The following is a 15,464-nucleotide window of genomic DNA, read 5'->3' on the forward strand; positions in this document are numbered from 1 at the left end:
AAGCTATCTATGATTTACTGCAATTTGGTGAATTATACCTTTGTAAGCAGAATTGAGACAATTTTTCTCCATACCTGATCCCTCCAGAATTTAGAAACTCTTAGTGAATGTTCTCATTTTCATGGTGATATAGTTATTTGCACAAGTTCAATGAGAATCTGTTCTCCTTGTAACAGGACACAGTTGGAAATATGGTTGTATTATCAAGCTTTGGCTTGAATGTCATATTTGAAAATGAAATGCATGAAGTCGGATATGACCAGATGGCTTTAAGGAACTAAAGACCCTTGGAAACAACTGACCTGGTACCTTGCTTACAGGGTTCCAGACAGCCTTACTAGGTGAGTAAGGAAAGTCACTTCCTGGCAAGCTCAGGAACCTCAGAATATTTTGGGGACCTCAAGAAGACAGGAATTGGCCTAAATTAGCATAATAACTTTATCCTTGTTTACCGTGCTTTTCGTGATAGCCTTCCTCCACCCCACAACATCTTTCTTTTGCCTTTCACTGGAGATGGTAGTGAAGGTGGTGGCTTGGGCCATTTGGGAGAGTTACTCAGTTTTCCTGGGTCTCTCCCACGTATACAGGAGGCGTCCATGTTATGAAACTTCTGTTTCTCTCCTGTTCGTCTGTCTTTTATTACAGTGGGTCTCAGCCAAGAACTTGGAAGGGTAGAGGGAGAATTATTTTCCCTTTCCTACATCCTCCAGCTTCTTAATGCAGGTATAAATTACACACAGTGCTCAATAACCTAAGAGAAGTTTTTTATATGATATTCAGTACAATTCACCTGATCTTCCGATTTGCAGGAAGCCACCCTTTCTAGATGGGAGGCAGTGCTTTCACCTGGGCCTTCAGTACCAAACCACCAAGTCCCCCTGTTTCTGTGAGGTAAGTGATTCATTCTCTTTTGACAGTTATAGAACAGAAAGCCATTAGAAACTGATTTACAAAGCAACCCAAAAAGAAAGAAAAAACCCCATAATTTTGAGGTACTGTTTGATAAGAACTTCAAAAGTAGGCCCTCCTGAAAAGTAACTTGAAAATTTAAACATCTTCTCCATCTAAAAACATGCCACAACTGTCACCACAACTGTCACAATGAGCCTTATCTAGATCCGTGTTCCTACCTCGGCTTTAGGTTCTGTTCCTTCTAACTTTCTCAGGAATTTCACTGTCAATGGTTTATTTTGTAAGGTCAGCCTCTCCTTCGGAAATGGTCCTTACTATGGTTTTAAACAACGCTCAAATATCTCCCATTACAAAATCCCAAACAACCCCTTCTCAACAACACAGTCTTCCTTCCAACTATGACCCTGGTCCCTCCCCGACAAGCCCAACGTCCAGAAGTCTTACTGCCTGTGTTTCTTTGGCATCTGGCTCCTACCAACTCACAGTGTTCCCCGTGAGGTCGTCAGTTACCTCCATCACGTCACCAGCAACGGCCACGTCTCACACCTCATCCTTGACTGACGTTGGTAGCACTTTGTTCCTCCTCTGTGAAACACACTCTACCCCGGGCCTTACTGACACAGCTCACCTACTGCTTTCCCTCCTGACGCCCTGTATTGTTCTCCTTCATTTGGCTACTAAATATTCCTCTGAGCTGTGTCTAACTTTCACCCTCTCTCGCTGGGTACAAGTTAGACCTAGCCTAGAGGAAATAAAGCTCGTCTTCCCAGGCCCATTCTTATTCTTGTTCTCCTACCCTCTATGAATTGCCCGCAAAGGGTAATCTTGCCCAAGGCATTTCAGAGCAGGTCGACGTTCTCCCAGTGGTTTTACAATGGTGCCCAAGCTGCTCCTCTGGGCCCTGTCTGCCTCCAACATGCTTTCTTACTATGGATCCTCTCACACCCTGTTCCAGCCACATCTGTATTCTTTCAACTCCTTATTTGAAGATTGAACTCAACTACAACCCTTACTGGGTTTCTCAGCTTCTCGTCTATAAAAAGGGAAAAATAACTACCTATGACCTAGGGTTGTTTTAGTGACTAAATGAATAAAGGAGAGTACCACACTTAAATAGAACTTGCTATATGCCAGCGCTAGTCTAAGTGTTGTTAACTCAGTATCACTCTTTCATCTATGTCTGCCCACAGTCTATTTTTCTACAAAGCCTCCCAGAGTAATCCTTTAAAAAAAAAACAAGCCGATCACCTCATGGCTCTGCTCAGCACCAACTAATGGTTTCTCCTCTCAAAACCAGAAGTTCTCACTATGGCAATGATCCGGCATCCCGTACTGGATTCAGGTTACACTGACCTCCTTGCTGTTCCTCACCCAGGCCAAGCACACATCTTTTTCATTTATGGCTCCCTCTACCTGCAAAGCTCTTTTCCCTGTTATCTATGTGGCCTACTCTCATTTCCTTCAGGTCCTACTCAAATGTCATCAGTGTGGCCATCCTTAACTACCCTCAACTGAGCTTTCTCAATCTTGGCACCACTGACATTTTGGGCTGGATCATTCTTTGTCATGGGGTGCTGTCTTGTGCATGGTGGGATATTGAGTAGCATCCTGGTCTCTACCTACTAGATGCCCACAGCACCCCACTGTCCAGTTATGACAACCAACAATGTCTCCACAGCACCCCACTGTCCAGTTATGACAACCAACAATGTCTCCAGGTATTGCGTCCCTTGGGGAGCAAGACTGGGCACACTCCAAAAAAAACCCCACAACCTTCTTCTCTATTCTCCTCCTCCTTCCTATACATCTTTTTTGCACACATGCACAGACATACGTGTATATGCCTATATAGTCACAGGGTTTTCTCTTAAATAGGATAATTGTCATACATACTTTTCTGTGAGTAGGTTTTTTTCTTTTCCTAATAGTATGTCACAGGTATCAGAACAAACAGATGTACTACACTCTTGAATGGCTTCAGAGTACTTCTCAAATGCATTTCACTGTTACTTTACGGATGAACATTTAGTTTCTTTTCCATTTTCCACTACTAGACCATTTTTGTGAAACGATGTTTCACTGCAGCAAACATTCAAGTACATAAGGTGAGCATTCCTACAAAGGTAACTGCTGTAAGAGAAAATCTGTTTGTAATTTTGACGCATTCAGATTCTTGCATTGGCCAGCAAACAAATCTCTGCTATTAGCAATCTCCTAGAGAAACTCCAGGTCTTGTACCTGAGCCTTGTAGGGGTTGGGGCCAACAGTGTAAGCCTAGATGTCTGCCAAATGCCAGGAGGAAGGGATGCCTGCTTATTAGCCCATGTAGGTGCATTCCTCTTTGGGATTTTTCCCATTGCAATTTGAGAGCCTGTAAGGGAAAAGCATACCTATGCTCCATTACTTTGTTTCTGGGAACTTCTTTCCAGAACTGAGTCAATTCTGCTGGGCCTGTGCCAGATGACTGTTCCATTTCTGCAGCCATTATCAGAAAACGGTCTTGGGCAGAGACTGTTAAACCTGCATTCCAAAAGGGTAACTTATTATATAATAAACAGGAACCTTTACAAAGGGACAAAGGGTTGGCTATGTGGCTTAAGCATTATTCTAGAAAACACTAAGGAAAACGAATAATATGGAACTATCTTATTATTTTTTTTTTTTTGTGGTACGCGGGCCTCTCACTGTTGTGGCCTCTCCCGTTGCGGAGCACAGGCTCCGGACGCGCAGGCTCAGCGGCCATGGCTCACGGGCCCAGCCGCTCCGCGGCATGTGGGATCTTCCCGCACCGGGGCACGAACCCGCGTCCCCTGCATCGGCAGGCGGACTCTCAACCACTGCACCACCAGGGAAGCCCGGAACTATCTTAAAAAAGGAAAAAGTTCTCCTAAAGATGAATAATTTTTTTGTTTGAAATTCAATTTTAACTGGCATCAGTTTAAACAATTTTACTTCTTAAAAAAATTTTGTTCTAATGAGAGCCATTCACCCGTCTCATTTTACAGGTGAGAAAACAGATGCCCAGAGTGTGGCGAGGTGACTTGCTGATACCCTGCTAATTTCTAGATTCCAGTCCAGCTTTGCTGAGTCATCACCCAGCCCCAGGCCTCCCATAACACCCCACTGTGGCCAGCCAGGTGACAACTCACCCCCGTGGGGAGACACGACTATATCAACTGATGCACCCGGGTCACAACTGCTGTTGCTGGGCTTGACTCTGTACTTTTCTGGAGCAGTTGTTCTCACCTGTTTACAAAAAAACAGTAGTCACATAACCTTTATGCTATTTGGGGGGAAATGGCTTTAAAATGACTTAAAAATCATTAATAAAGTCTATAAAACAATCTTGGTAGTTACATATATAGAATATATTATTCCCATCTGCAGGAAAAAAGCATCTCAATCTACTAGAAAAAAACACTCATCAGTCTGTTACTTAGCCTTCCTCTTAAACTAAAAACTGTTACATATTTATTCTGTTAATCACCTGAATTTAATAATTCATGTTCAAAAACAACGCACATTAGAACACGTGTTACAATAGTGTCCAGAAATTTAAAAGCAGCAATCAAAGGACATCTAGGAAGTAGGTGATTTAAGGAAGTAATACCCTACAATAAGGGGCAGTGGTGGAGTCAGTCCTGTTATACTTAACGCTCAGTGTCAGGTTAGTATCCAGTATAAACTATACTCCAGAATATACTACACTTGGGGGAAACTGCACTTTAGATTTTATAGTTTTATTTTTTCACTCTCTATGAATTAAATTATTCATACAATGAAAAGTGTCTTTTTTTTTTTAAACAAACCCTGGGACTAATTTGGACAGTAGCCTATTACTGCACATTAAAGACTAAGATACAGACCTTAGGGAAAATTTTAGATAAGCTGTGACACACAGAGATAGAAGGCAGTATGACAAGCCTAAAAACAGAAATAAAACCACTGTGCAAGTTCAAAATTATCAATCTTTCAATTTTCACACACAATTTATATCTTTCAGGTATTTACCTTAAATGCCACTATGTTTTTCGTTACATTTGTCAACGTTATTAAAGCTTTCTTTTCTTCAGATTCTGTACTTCCAAAATACAGTTCTTCCGCTGGGCTAGGTGACAACAAAAGCATAAGCCAATGGTATTGCTCAGGATAAATGACAATCTAATCATCAGCTTGAAGAAAAACATTTGGTTAATATTTTACACTCATTTGTAGAAAGAGATTTCATCAAAGGAGATTACAAAACAATACCTAATATATTTTGTATTTTAATCTTACTGATTCAATGCACACTAAAAAGTCCTATGGTTTCCCCCTAGATCTAAAAGCAAAATAGGGAAGTACAGGAGCGAATTAGGAAGATTCTGAATTAGTCCTATAATCAGCACCATCTTAAGGTTTCTTTATCAAAACTGTTTGGTAGGTGAAAGATAAAAATCAGAGAAGAAACTGCTGCTTCAGCTTTACCTAATTACAAACATTAGAATGGGGCACATTTTTATACATCAAGAGAAAAGAGTATAACTTAAAATGGTCATCAGGGATATATTTAAGTAACAGAATAAGTCCTGACTATAGAAAGGTTTTTTCTAAATAATATGGAAGGAGAAAAACACAAAATATGGGGCAGGAATTACAGGAAAAAATTGTCAAAAAATCAGTGAGGCTCAAAATGCAAATTTTACTATTACTGGCCACTGTATTTAAAAATAAAAAGACTCAAGCAAAGTTTGTGTAGTTTAATTACATGAGCCAAATCGGGTGCCTCCAAATGATGCAAAGGACTGTGATTTTTATTTGTTTACTTACTTTAAAAAAATTTATTTTTATTTTTGGCAGCATTGGGTCTTTGTTGCTGCACGTGGGCTTTTCTCTAGTTGCAGCGAGCTGGGGCTACTCTTTGTTGCGGTGCGTGGGCTTCTCATTGGGTGGCTTCTCTTGTTGCAGAGCAGGGGCTCTAGGCGCACAGGCTTCAGTAGTTGTGACTCTCGGGCTCTAGAGCGCAGGCCCAGTAGTTGTGGCACACGGGCTTAGTTGCTCCGCAGCACGTGGGATCTTACCGGAGCAGGGCTCAAACCCGTGTCCCCTGCATTGGCAGGTGGATTCTTAACCACTGCACCACCAGGGAAGCCCAGACTGTGATTTTTAGATAAAAAGGTGAATTCTTCAGATAGCCCTTGACTATAAGCTCCACCTTTAAATAGATTCATTTTATATCAGGAATATGTGCATCATCAGAGATATTTATTCATGTAAAGGACACACATTTTAAAAAAGTGCTCTCCCAGGAGAGCTGTGCCCAGCTTTGGACAAGACATAAATTAGCATGGTTGCTGGCATCTTTTTGAAACCCAATCTGAAATATACCACAGAAAAAAACAGGAAGGTTAATGGATGTCAGAACTGCTCTCAGTATCCAGCACAAAAACCATGAAAAGCTCTAGGGAGACAGAGGTTGGTTGGGGGGGCGGGGGCGGGTGTGTGTGTGTGTGTGTGTGTGTGTGTGTGTCAGAGAGAGAAACAGAGACAGAGAGACAGAGAGAGAGACAGAGAGAGACAGAGAGACAGAGACAGAGAGAGACACAGAGAGAGAGACAGAGACAGAGAGAAACAGAGAGAGACAGAGAGACAGAGACAGAGACAGAGAGAGAGATAGAGAGACAGAGAGATAGAGACAGAGACAGAGAGAGAGACAGAGACAGAGAGACAGAGACAGAGAGAGACAGAGAGACAGAGAGAGAGACAGAGAGACAGAGAGAGAGACAGAGAGCTGATTTTCTGGAGAGATGGGTGGGCACTGCAGAGTTGGCTTTCTCCCTAGCCAGATCTTCTAGCCATACCTTGATAGTTACAAGCCAGGACCTATGGTTTTGACAGGCCTCCAGAGAAAAAACAGTAACTTCCAAACTAGTAGAGGGAAAAATGGGAAACAAATTCCAAAGTGGGGGAAACTACAAAGAAAAACCACGGAAAAGAACATGCACCTGTGTTTCCCTCCTTCCCTCTCACACACAGACTCCTGCAGATGGTGAAGATAAATCCAAATAGAACAGTTTTCAAAATATATGTAAACAAACCAATCTTGTCAGAGAATTTCAGATTTGATGTTTAAAATGTCTGGCTCTGTTGTTCATGAGTCTTTAACAGTAACATACAAAGGTTTCAAGTAAAGGGATAGAAAATGATACAGTAGGCCATTACTAAATAAAGTTGGTAAAGCAGTATTAACATAAGCCTGTACAGATTTACCAACCAAAAGCATCATTAGTGAGAAAGGTCTTTACATCATGATAAGGAAACAATACTGAATTTTTTGGATTGAACAACCTAGACAGAAAAATAGAGATGTGCTGAAATTCGGCTTTGGTAAAAACCCTATTTTTCTGGTTCAGCTTTAGCTTTTGGAAGGTCAAATTGATAAATGGCTACTTCAGTGTCATTTCTGGCAACCTCAAACTTGGGCAAGTCAAACACTATCAGTAAAATGAGAAAAATATATGTCATTCAGATTTGTTGTTAATATATGAATATTCACTCTTATTACCTGATGTGGGATAAAGGCCCTTTAAACACACTCAACAGAATAAATAACAAAAAGGTAGCTACAAATACCCACTGTATCTGGAAACCAATGTGAGTCTTCAGATAACCCTTAATTTTATATTTCCACAGTTTCAAAAACAGGCCAGAAGTTTTCTTAATTTTGCAGTTCCCTCAAAATGATCAAGATATATTATGAAAGCATAGTTAATAAAATCCTCAACTAGTACCTGATGTTTAATAAGGCCCCTTTAAACACACTCAATGGTTTCTTGAAAGCTTTCATTTTGGAATCAACTTTTTCATTCTCTTCTGCTTTGAAAGTAGGTTCAATTATGTTAACCTAAAGACAAAAAATATATATATATATGAAGAAAAAAAAATAAATTGAATTTCACACTGACAGGCAGTTCATTAGGTCAAAAAGTAAGCATTATAGTGACTCAATCCAAATTGCAATCTTTAACATGGGTTTATTATATCTAAATTACATATTTAACATATAGTAACCTGATGATTGACCTATATTTGAGTGCCTACTATGTAAATAGGCCCTTTTAGAAAATGTAACATGGTCATTCCCTTAAGAGTTTTTATGTTTTTGGCCACCCCACATGGCTTGTGGGATCTTAGTTCCCCAGCCAGGGATTGAACCCAGGCTCTCAGCAGTGAGAGCGCAGAGTCCTAACCACTTGACCACCCGGGAATTCCCCTCCCTTTTAAGCGTTTTAAAATCTGTTCTACATTGCAATATATTTATCCCTCTATCAAGTCCCTGATATCTCATAAAAACATAACTAAGTGTTCTTTAAAAATGAAAAAGAGAAAGTAGATCAAGGTAATGTTCTGAGTTAATTACTTTTACTTATTTTAGATAGATAAAAAATACTTTAGAAAAAAAGGACTCTTGTAAGATGTGTTTAGCCAATTTCTATACAAAAGCAAGGAATCAACCTTTTATATACTGTAGCACACTACCAGTCAACTAGTGCCATCCTTCCTCTTTCTTTTTACGTACAAAGATATGGAAGGGCAGCAAGTTAAGTGAATTACCTAAAATTACATAGCCAGCTATGGTAGAATTGGGGCTATGTCACAGCTTCTTTCTCAGTTTCATTTTTTTGTGAAAAATACCTTTTTCAGGGGAAATAGACACTAACATAATCATAGTCGGGGACTTTAACACACCACTTTCACCAATGGACAGATCATCCAAAAACAACAGAATACACATTTTTCTCAAGTGCTCATGGAACATTCTCCAGGACAGATCATATCTTGGGTCACAAATCAAGCCTTGGTAAATTTAAGAAAATTTAAATCGTACCAAGTATCTTTTCCGACCACAATGCTATGAGACTAGGTATCAATTACAGGAAAAGGTCTGTAAAAAACACAAACACATGGAAGCAAAACAATAAACTACTTAATAACCAAGTGATCACTGAAGAAATCAAAGAAAAAATCAAAACATACCTAGAAACAAATGACAATGGAGACACGATGACCAAAAACCTATGAGATGCAGCAAAAGCAGTTCTAAGAGGGAAGTTTATAGCAATACAATCTTACCTTAAGAAACAGGAAACAACTCAAATAAACACCCTAACCTTGGACCTAAAGCAATTAGAGAAAGAAGAACAAAAAACCCCCCAAAGTTAGCAGAAGGAAAGAAATCATAAAAATCCAATCAGAAATAAATGAAAAAGAAATGAAGGAAATGACAGCAAAGATCAAAAAAATTAAAAGCTGGTTCTTTGAGAAGATAAACAAAATTGATTAACCATTAATCAATTAGACTCATCTCAATCAGACTCATCAAAAAAAGAAAACAGAGAAGACTCAAATCAATAGAATTAGAAATGAAAAAGGAGAAATAACAACTGACTGCAGAAATACAAAAGATCATGAGAGATTACTACAAGCAACTACATGCCAATAAAATGGACAACCTGGAAGAAATGGATAAATTCTTAGAAATGCACAACCTGCCAAGACTGAATCAGGGAGAAATACAAAATATGAACAGACCAATCACAAGCACTGAAATTGAAATGGTGATTAAAAATCTTCCAACAAACAAAAGCCCAGGACCAGATGGCTTCACAGGCGACTTCTACCAAACATTTAGAGAAGAGCTAACACCTATCCTTCTCAAACTCTTCCAAAATATAGCAGAGGGAGGAACACTCCCAAACTCCTTCTATGACACCACAATCACCCTGACACCAAAACCAGACAAGGATGTCACAAAGCAAAAAAACTACAGGCCAATATCACTGATGAACATAGATGAAAAAATCCTCAACAAAATACTAGCAAACAGAATCCAACAGCACATTAAAAGGATCATACACCATGATCAAGTGGGGTTTATCCCAGGAATGCAAGGATTCTTCAATATACGCAAATCAATCAATGGGATAAACCATATTAATAAATTGAAGGAGAAAACCCATATTATCATCTCAATAGATGCAGAGAAAGCTTTTGACAAAATTCAACACCCATTTATGATAGAAACCCTGCAGAAAGTAGCATAGAGGGAACTTTCCTCAACATAATAAAGGCCATATATGACAAACCCACAGCCAACATCATCCTCAATGGTGAAAAACTGAAAGCATTTCCACTAATATCAGGAATAAGACAAGGTTGCCCACTCTCACCACTCTTATTCAATATAGTTTTGGAAGTTTTAGCCACAGCAATCAGAGAAGAAAAGTAAATAAAAGGAATCCAAATCGGAAAAGAAGAAGTAAAGCTGTCACTCTTTGCAGATGACTTGATACTATACATAGAGAATCCTAAAGATGCTACCAGAAAACTACTAGAGCTAATCAATGAATTTGGTAAAGTAGCAGGATACAAAATTAATGCACAGAAATCTCTGGCATTCCTATACACTAATGATGAAAAATCTGAAAGTGAAATCAAGAAAACACTCCCATTTACCATTACAACAAAAAGAATAAAATATCTAGGAATAAACCTACCTAAGGAGACAAAAGACCTGTATGCAGAAAATTTTGACACTGATGAAAGAAACTAAAGATGATACAAATAGATGGAGAGATATACCATTTCTTGGATTGGAAAAATCAACATTGTGAAAATGACTGTACTACCCAAAGCAATCTACAGATTCAATGCAATCCCTATCAAACTACCACTGGCGTTTTTCACAGAACTAGAACAAAAAATTTCACAATTTGTATGGAAACACAAAAGACCCCGAATAGCCAAAGCAATCTTGAGAACGAAAAACAGAGCTGGAGGAATCAGGCTCCCTGACTTCAGACTATACTACAAAGCTACAGTAATCAAGACAGTATGGTACTGGCACAAAAACAGAAATATAGATCAATGGAACAGGATAGAAAGCCCAGAGATAAACCCACACACATATGGTCACCTTATCTTTGATAAAGGAGGAAGGAATGTACAGTGGAGAAAGGACAGCCTCTTCAATAAGTGGTGCTGGGAAAACTGGACAGGTACATGTAAAAGTATGAGATTAGATCACTCCCTAACACCATACACAATAATAAGCTCAAAATGGATTAAAGACCTAAATGTAAGGCCAGAAAGTATCAAACTCTTAGAGGAAAGCATAGGCAGAACACTCTATGACATAAATCACAGCAAGATCCTTTTTGACCCATCTCCTACAGAAATGGAAATAAAAACAAAAATAAACAAATGGGACCTAATGAAACTTCAAAGCTTTGGCACAGCAAAGGAAACCATAAATAAGACCAAAAGACAACTCTCAGAATGGGAGAAAATATTTGCAAATGAAGCAACTGACGAAGGATTAATCTCCAAAATTTACAAGCAGCTCATGCAGCTCAATAACAAAAAAACAAACAACCCAATCCAAAAATGGGCAGAAGACCTAAATAGACATTTCTCCAAAGAAGATATACAGATTACCAACAAACACATGAAAGAATGCTCAACATCACTAATCATGAGAGAAATGCAAGTCAAAAGTACAATGAGGTATCACCTCACACCAGTCAGAATGGCCATCATCAAAAAATCTAGAAACAATAAATGCTGGAGAGGGTGTGGAGAAAAGGGAACCCTCTTACACTGTTGGTGGGAATGTAAATTGATACAGCCACTATGGAGTAAAGTATGGAGGTTCCTTAAAAAACTAAAAATAGAACTACCATACGACCCAGCAATCCCACTACTGGGCACATACCCTGAGAAAACCATAATTCAAAAAGAGTCATGTACCACAGTGTTCATTGCAGCTCTATTTACAATAGCCAGGACATGGCAGCAACCTAAGTGTCCATCGACATTTGAATGGATAAAGAAGATGTGGCACATATATACAATGGAATATTACGCAGCCATAAAAAGATACGAATTGAGTTATCTGTAGTGAGGTGTATGGACCTAGAGTCTGTCATATAGAGTGATGTAAGTCAGAAAGAGAAAAACAAATACCGTTTGCTAACACATATATATGGAATCTAAAAAGAAAAAAAAAAGTTCATGAAGAACCTAGGGGTAAGACGGGAATAAAGACACAGACCTACTAGAGAATGGACTTGAGGACACGGGGAGGGGGAAGAGTAAGCTGTGACAAAGTGAGAGAGAGGCATGGACATATATACACTACCAAACGTAAAAAGATAGCTAGTGGGAAGCAGCCGCATAGCACAGGGAGATCAACTCAGTGCTTTGTAACCACCTAGAGGGGTGGGATAGGGAGGATGGGAGGGAGGGAGACGCAAGAGGGAAGAGATATGGGAACATATGTATATGTGTAACTGATTCACTTTGTTATAAAGCAGAAACTAACACACCATTGTAAAGCAATTATACTCCAATAAAGATGTTAAAAAACTTACCTTTTTAAGAAGAGCTGTTTGTTCTTCATTAGAAATTGTTTCCAAGGTTTCTTTGCCATCACTTTCTATATCTTCTTTACTTGAAGCTTCATCCTCACTGGCAATAGGCCCATTTTCACACAACGGTGTCTGGAAGTCATCATCTACAAGTGGTGGATAGCTATACTTGAAAGGATCCTGAGAGAAAAGAATTTTGTATCAGCTTGCTAAGAGGTGGGTGAAGAAATAATTCTCTTAGTAAAGTTAAAATCCATTCCTCTGGCCAAGAAAACAGAGCTAATTAGATAGTGAAATTTAAAACAAAGCAAGCATTTTGAAACAGCAAGGGTAAAAGCAGGATGTGGTGTGGGACAACTGGCCAGCCATCTGTAAAAGAATGAAATTGGATCTTCAGCTCATTCTTTTTAAAAAAAAAAAATTTACTTTTTATTTTTTTGGCTGTGTCGGGTCCTAGTTGTGGCATGTGGGATCTTTCGTTGCAGTGCACGGACTTCCTTCTAGTTGTGGCGTGTGGGTTTTCTCTCTCTCGCTGTTGTACACGGGCTCCAGGGTGCACGGGCTCTGCAGTTGTGGTGCACGGGCTCCAGAGTGCATGGGCTCTGTAATTTGTGGCGTGTGGGCTCTCTCATCAAGGCACACGAGCTCAGTAGTTGTGGCGCGTGGGCTTAGGTGCCCCGCAGCACATGGGATCTTAGTCCCCCGACCAGGGATCGAACCCGTGTCCCCTGCATTGGAAGGTGGATTCTTTACCACTGGACCACCAGGGAAGTCCCTAGCTCATTCTTTATACCAAAAAGAATTTCAGATGTATGAAAGCTTTAAATGTATATGTGTATTTTTAAAAAAACGACATAAGCTCCAGAACAACACATAGGAGGATTAAAAAAACAACAAAAACCCCAAAACACAAAACCTAAGTAAGGAAAGGCCTTTTCTAAGTAAAACATGAAACCCAGAAGGCATAAAAATATGGACAAAAAATGAGCACGCCAAAATGAAACGTTTGTGATTGAGGGCCGAGACAAGATGGCAGAGTAGAAGGACATGAGCTCACCTCCTCTCATGAAAACACCAAAATCACAACTAACTGCTAAACAAACATTGACAAAAAAACACTGGAACCTACCAAAAAAGATATTCTACATCCAAAACCAAGAAGCCATAACGAGACGATACGAGGGGTGCAATCACGATAAAATCAAATTCCATACCTGCTGGGTGGGCTACCCACAAACTGGAAAATAATTAGATAGCAGAGGTTCTCCCACAGGAGTGAAAGTCCCGAGCCCCACATCAGGCTGCCCAGCCTGAGGGTTTGCCATCAGGAGGAGCCCCCAAAAGCATCTGGCTTTGAAGGCCAACAGGGTTTGATCACAGGAATTCCACAGGACTGGGGGAAACAGAAACTCCACTCTTGGAGGACGCACATAAGGTCTGATGAGCACCAGGACCCACAGGTAAAAGCAGTGACCTCACAGGAGCCTGGGCCAGACCTACCTGCTAGTACTGGAGGGTCTCCTTATGAGGTGGGGGGCAGCTGTGGCTCACTGTGGGGACAAAGACACTACTGGTGGTAGTTCTGGGGAGTGCTCATTGGCGTGAGCTCTCCTGGAGGCTGCCATTTTCTCACCAAGACCTGGCCCCACTCAACACCCTGCAGGGTCCAGTGCTGGGATGCCTCAGGCCTAACAACCAACACAGTGGGAACACAGCCCCACCCATCAGCAGACATTCTGCCTAAAGTCTTCCTGAGCCCACAGCTGCTCACCAGAGGGACAAGACCCAACTCCGTATACCAATGGGCAGGAACCAGTACTTCCCAACAGGAAACCTGCACAAGCCTCTTAAATCAATGGTTTTTTTTTTTTGGCCGCACCGTGTGGCTTGAAGGATCTTAGTTTCCCCAACCAGGGACTGAATGTGCACCCTCAGTAGTGAAAGCATGGACTCCTAACCACCGGACCGCCAGGGAATTCCCTGCAAAAGCCTCTTAGACTGGCCTCATCCACCAGGGGGCAGACAGAAGCAGCAAGAAGAACAACAACCCTGTAGGCTGTGGAACAGAAATCACAATCACAGCATGTTAGACAAAATGAGACCAGCAGAGGATTATGTCCCAGATGAAGGAACAAGATAAAAACCCCAGAAAAACAACTACATGAAGTGGAGATAGGCAATCTACCTGAAAAAGAATGCAGAGTAATGACAGTAAAGTCGATCCAAGATCTCGGAAAAATAATGGAAGCACAGACCAAGAAGACACAAGAAATGTTTAATAAAGAGCTAGAATACCTAAAGAAAAAACAAACACAGATGAACAATATGATAACTGAAATGAAAAATACACTAGAAGGAATGAAGAGCAGAATAAATGAGGCAGAAGAACAGATGAAGTGGAAGACAGAATGGTGGAAATCACTGCCACGAAACAGAATAGAGAAAAAAGAAAAGAAATGAGGACAGTCTGCGAGACCTCTGTGACAACATTAAATGCACCAACATTCACATTAAAGGGGTGCCAGAAGGACGAGAAAGGACCTGAGAAAATGTTTGAAGAAATAATAGCTGAAAACTTCCCTAACATGGGAAAGGAAATAGTCACCTATGTCCAGGAGGTGCCGAGAGTCCCACGCAGGATAAACCCAAGGAGGAACACCCCGAGACACATATTAATGAAGCTGACAAAAATTAAACACAAAGACAAAATATTAAAAGCAATGAATAACATACAAGGGAACGCCCAGAAGGTTATCAGCTGATTTTTCAGCAGAAACTCTGCAGACCAGAAGGGAGTGGCACGATATATTTAAAGAGATGAAAGCGAAAAACCTACAACCAAAATTACTCTATCCAGCAAGGATCTCATTCAAATTCAACGGAGAAATCAAAAGCATTACAGACAAGCAAAAGCTAAGAGAATTCTGCACCAGCAGACCAGCTTTGCAACAAATGCTAAAGGAACTTCTCTAGATGGGGGAAAAAAAGGCCACAACTAGAAACAAGAAAATTATGAATGGAAAAGCTCACTGGTAAAGGCAAACTAACAGTAAAGGTAGGAAATAATCCACACACAAATATGCTATCAAAACCATCAATCATGAGAAGAGGGAAGTACAAACGCAGGATATTGGAAATGCATTT

General features: G+C 40.2%; 1 protein-coding gene and 1 long non-coding RNA gene across 3 annotated transcripts in view; one reads left to right on the plus strand and one right to left on the minus strand.

Moving 5' to 3' along the window:
- The window catches only part of LOC132513465 (uncharacterized), a 51,525-nt gene extending 45,894 nt beyond the window's left edge, over positions 1 to 5,631 (plus strand). The window contains exons 6-8 of the long non-coding RNA XR_009538480.1: positions 177 to 341; positions 810 to 891; positions 3,918 to 5,631. This is a non-coding gene — a long non-coding RNA (uncharacterized LOC132513465). The remainder of the gene's footprint in view (positions 1 to 176; positions 342 to 809; positions 892 to 3,917) is intronic.
- MOSPD2 (motile sperm domain containing 2) overlaps positions 1 to 15,464 on the minus strand; it is a 59,105-nt gene that overhangs the window by 7,180 nt on the left and 36,461 nt on the right. The window contains exons 9-13 of one of the 2 annotated variants that reach the window (XM_060137846.1): positions 12,324 to 12,500; positions 7,683 to 7,795; positions 4,924 to 5,020; positions 4,062 to 4,158; positions 3,303 to 3,432 (exon numbers count right to left, since the gene is read on the minus strand). In XM_060137846.1, the coding sequence (XP_059993829.1) occupies positions 3,303 to 3,432; positions 4,062 to 4,158; positions 4,924 to 5,020; positions 7,683 to 7,795; positions 12,324 to 12,500 (614 nt within the window). The remainder of the gene's footprint in view (positions 1 to 3,302; positions 3,433 to 4,061; positions 4,159 to 4,923; positions 5,021 to 7,682; positions 7,796 to 12,323; positions 12,501 to 15,464) is intronic. The other variant, XM_060137847.1, reaches the window with a different exon arrangement.

Source organism: Lagenorhynchus albirostris, chromosome X (assembly GCF_949774975.1).
Source record: "Lagenorhynchus albirostris chromosome X, mLagAlb1.1, whole genome shotgun sequence".
NCBI lineage: Eukaryota > Metazoa > Chordata > Mammalia > Artiodactyla > Delphinidae > Lagenorhynchus > Lagenorhynchus albirostris.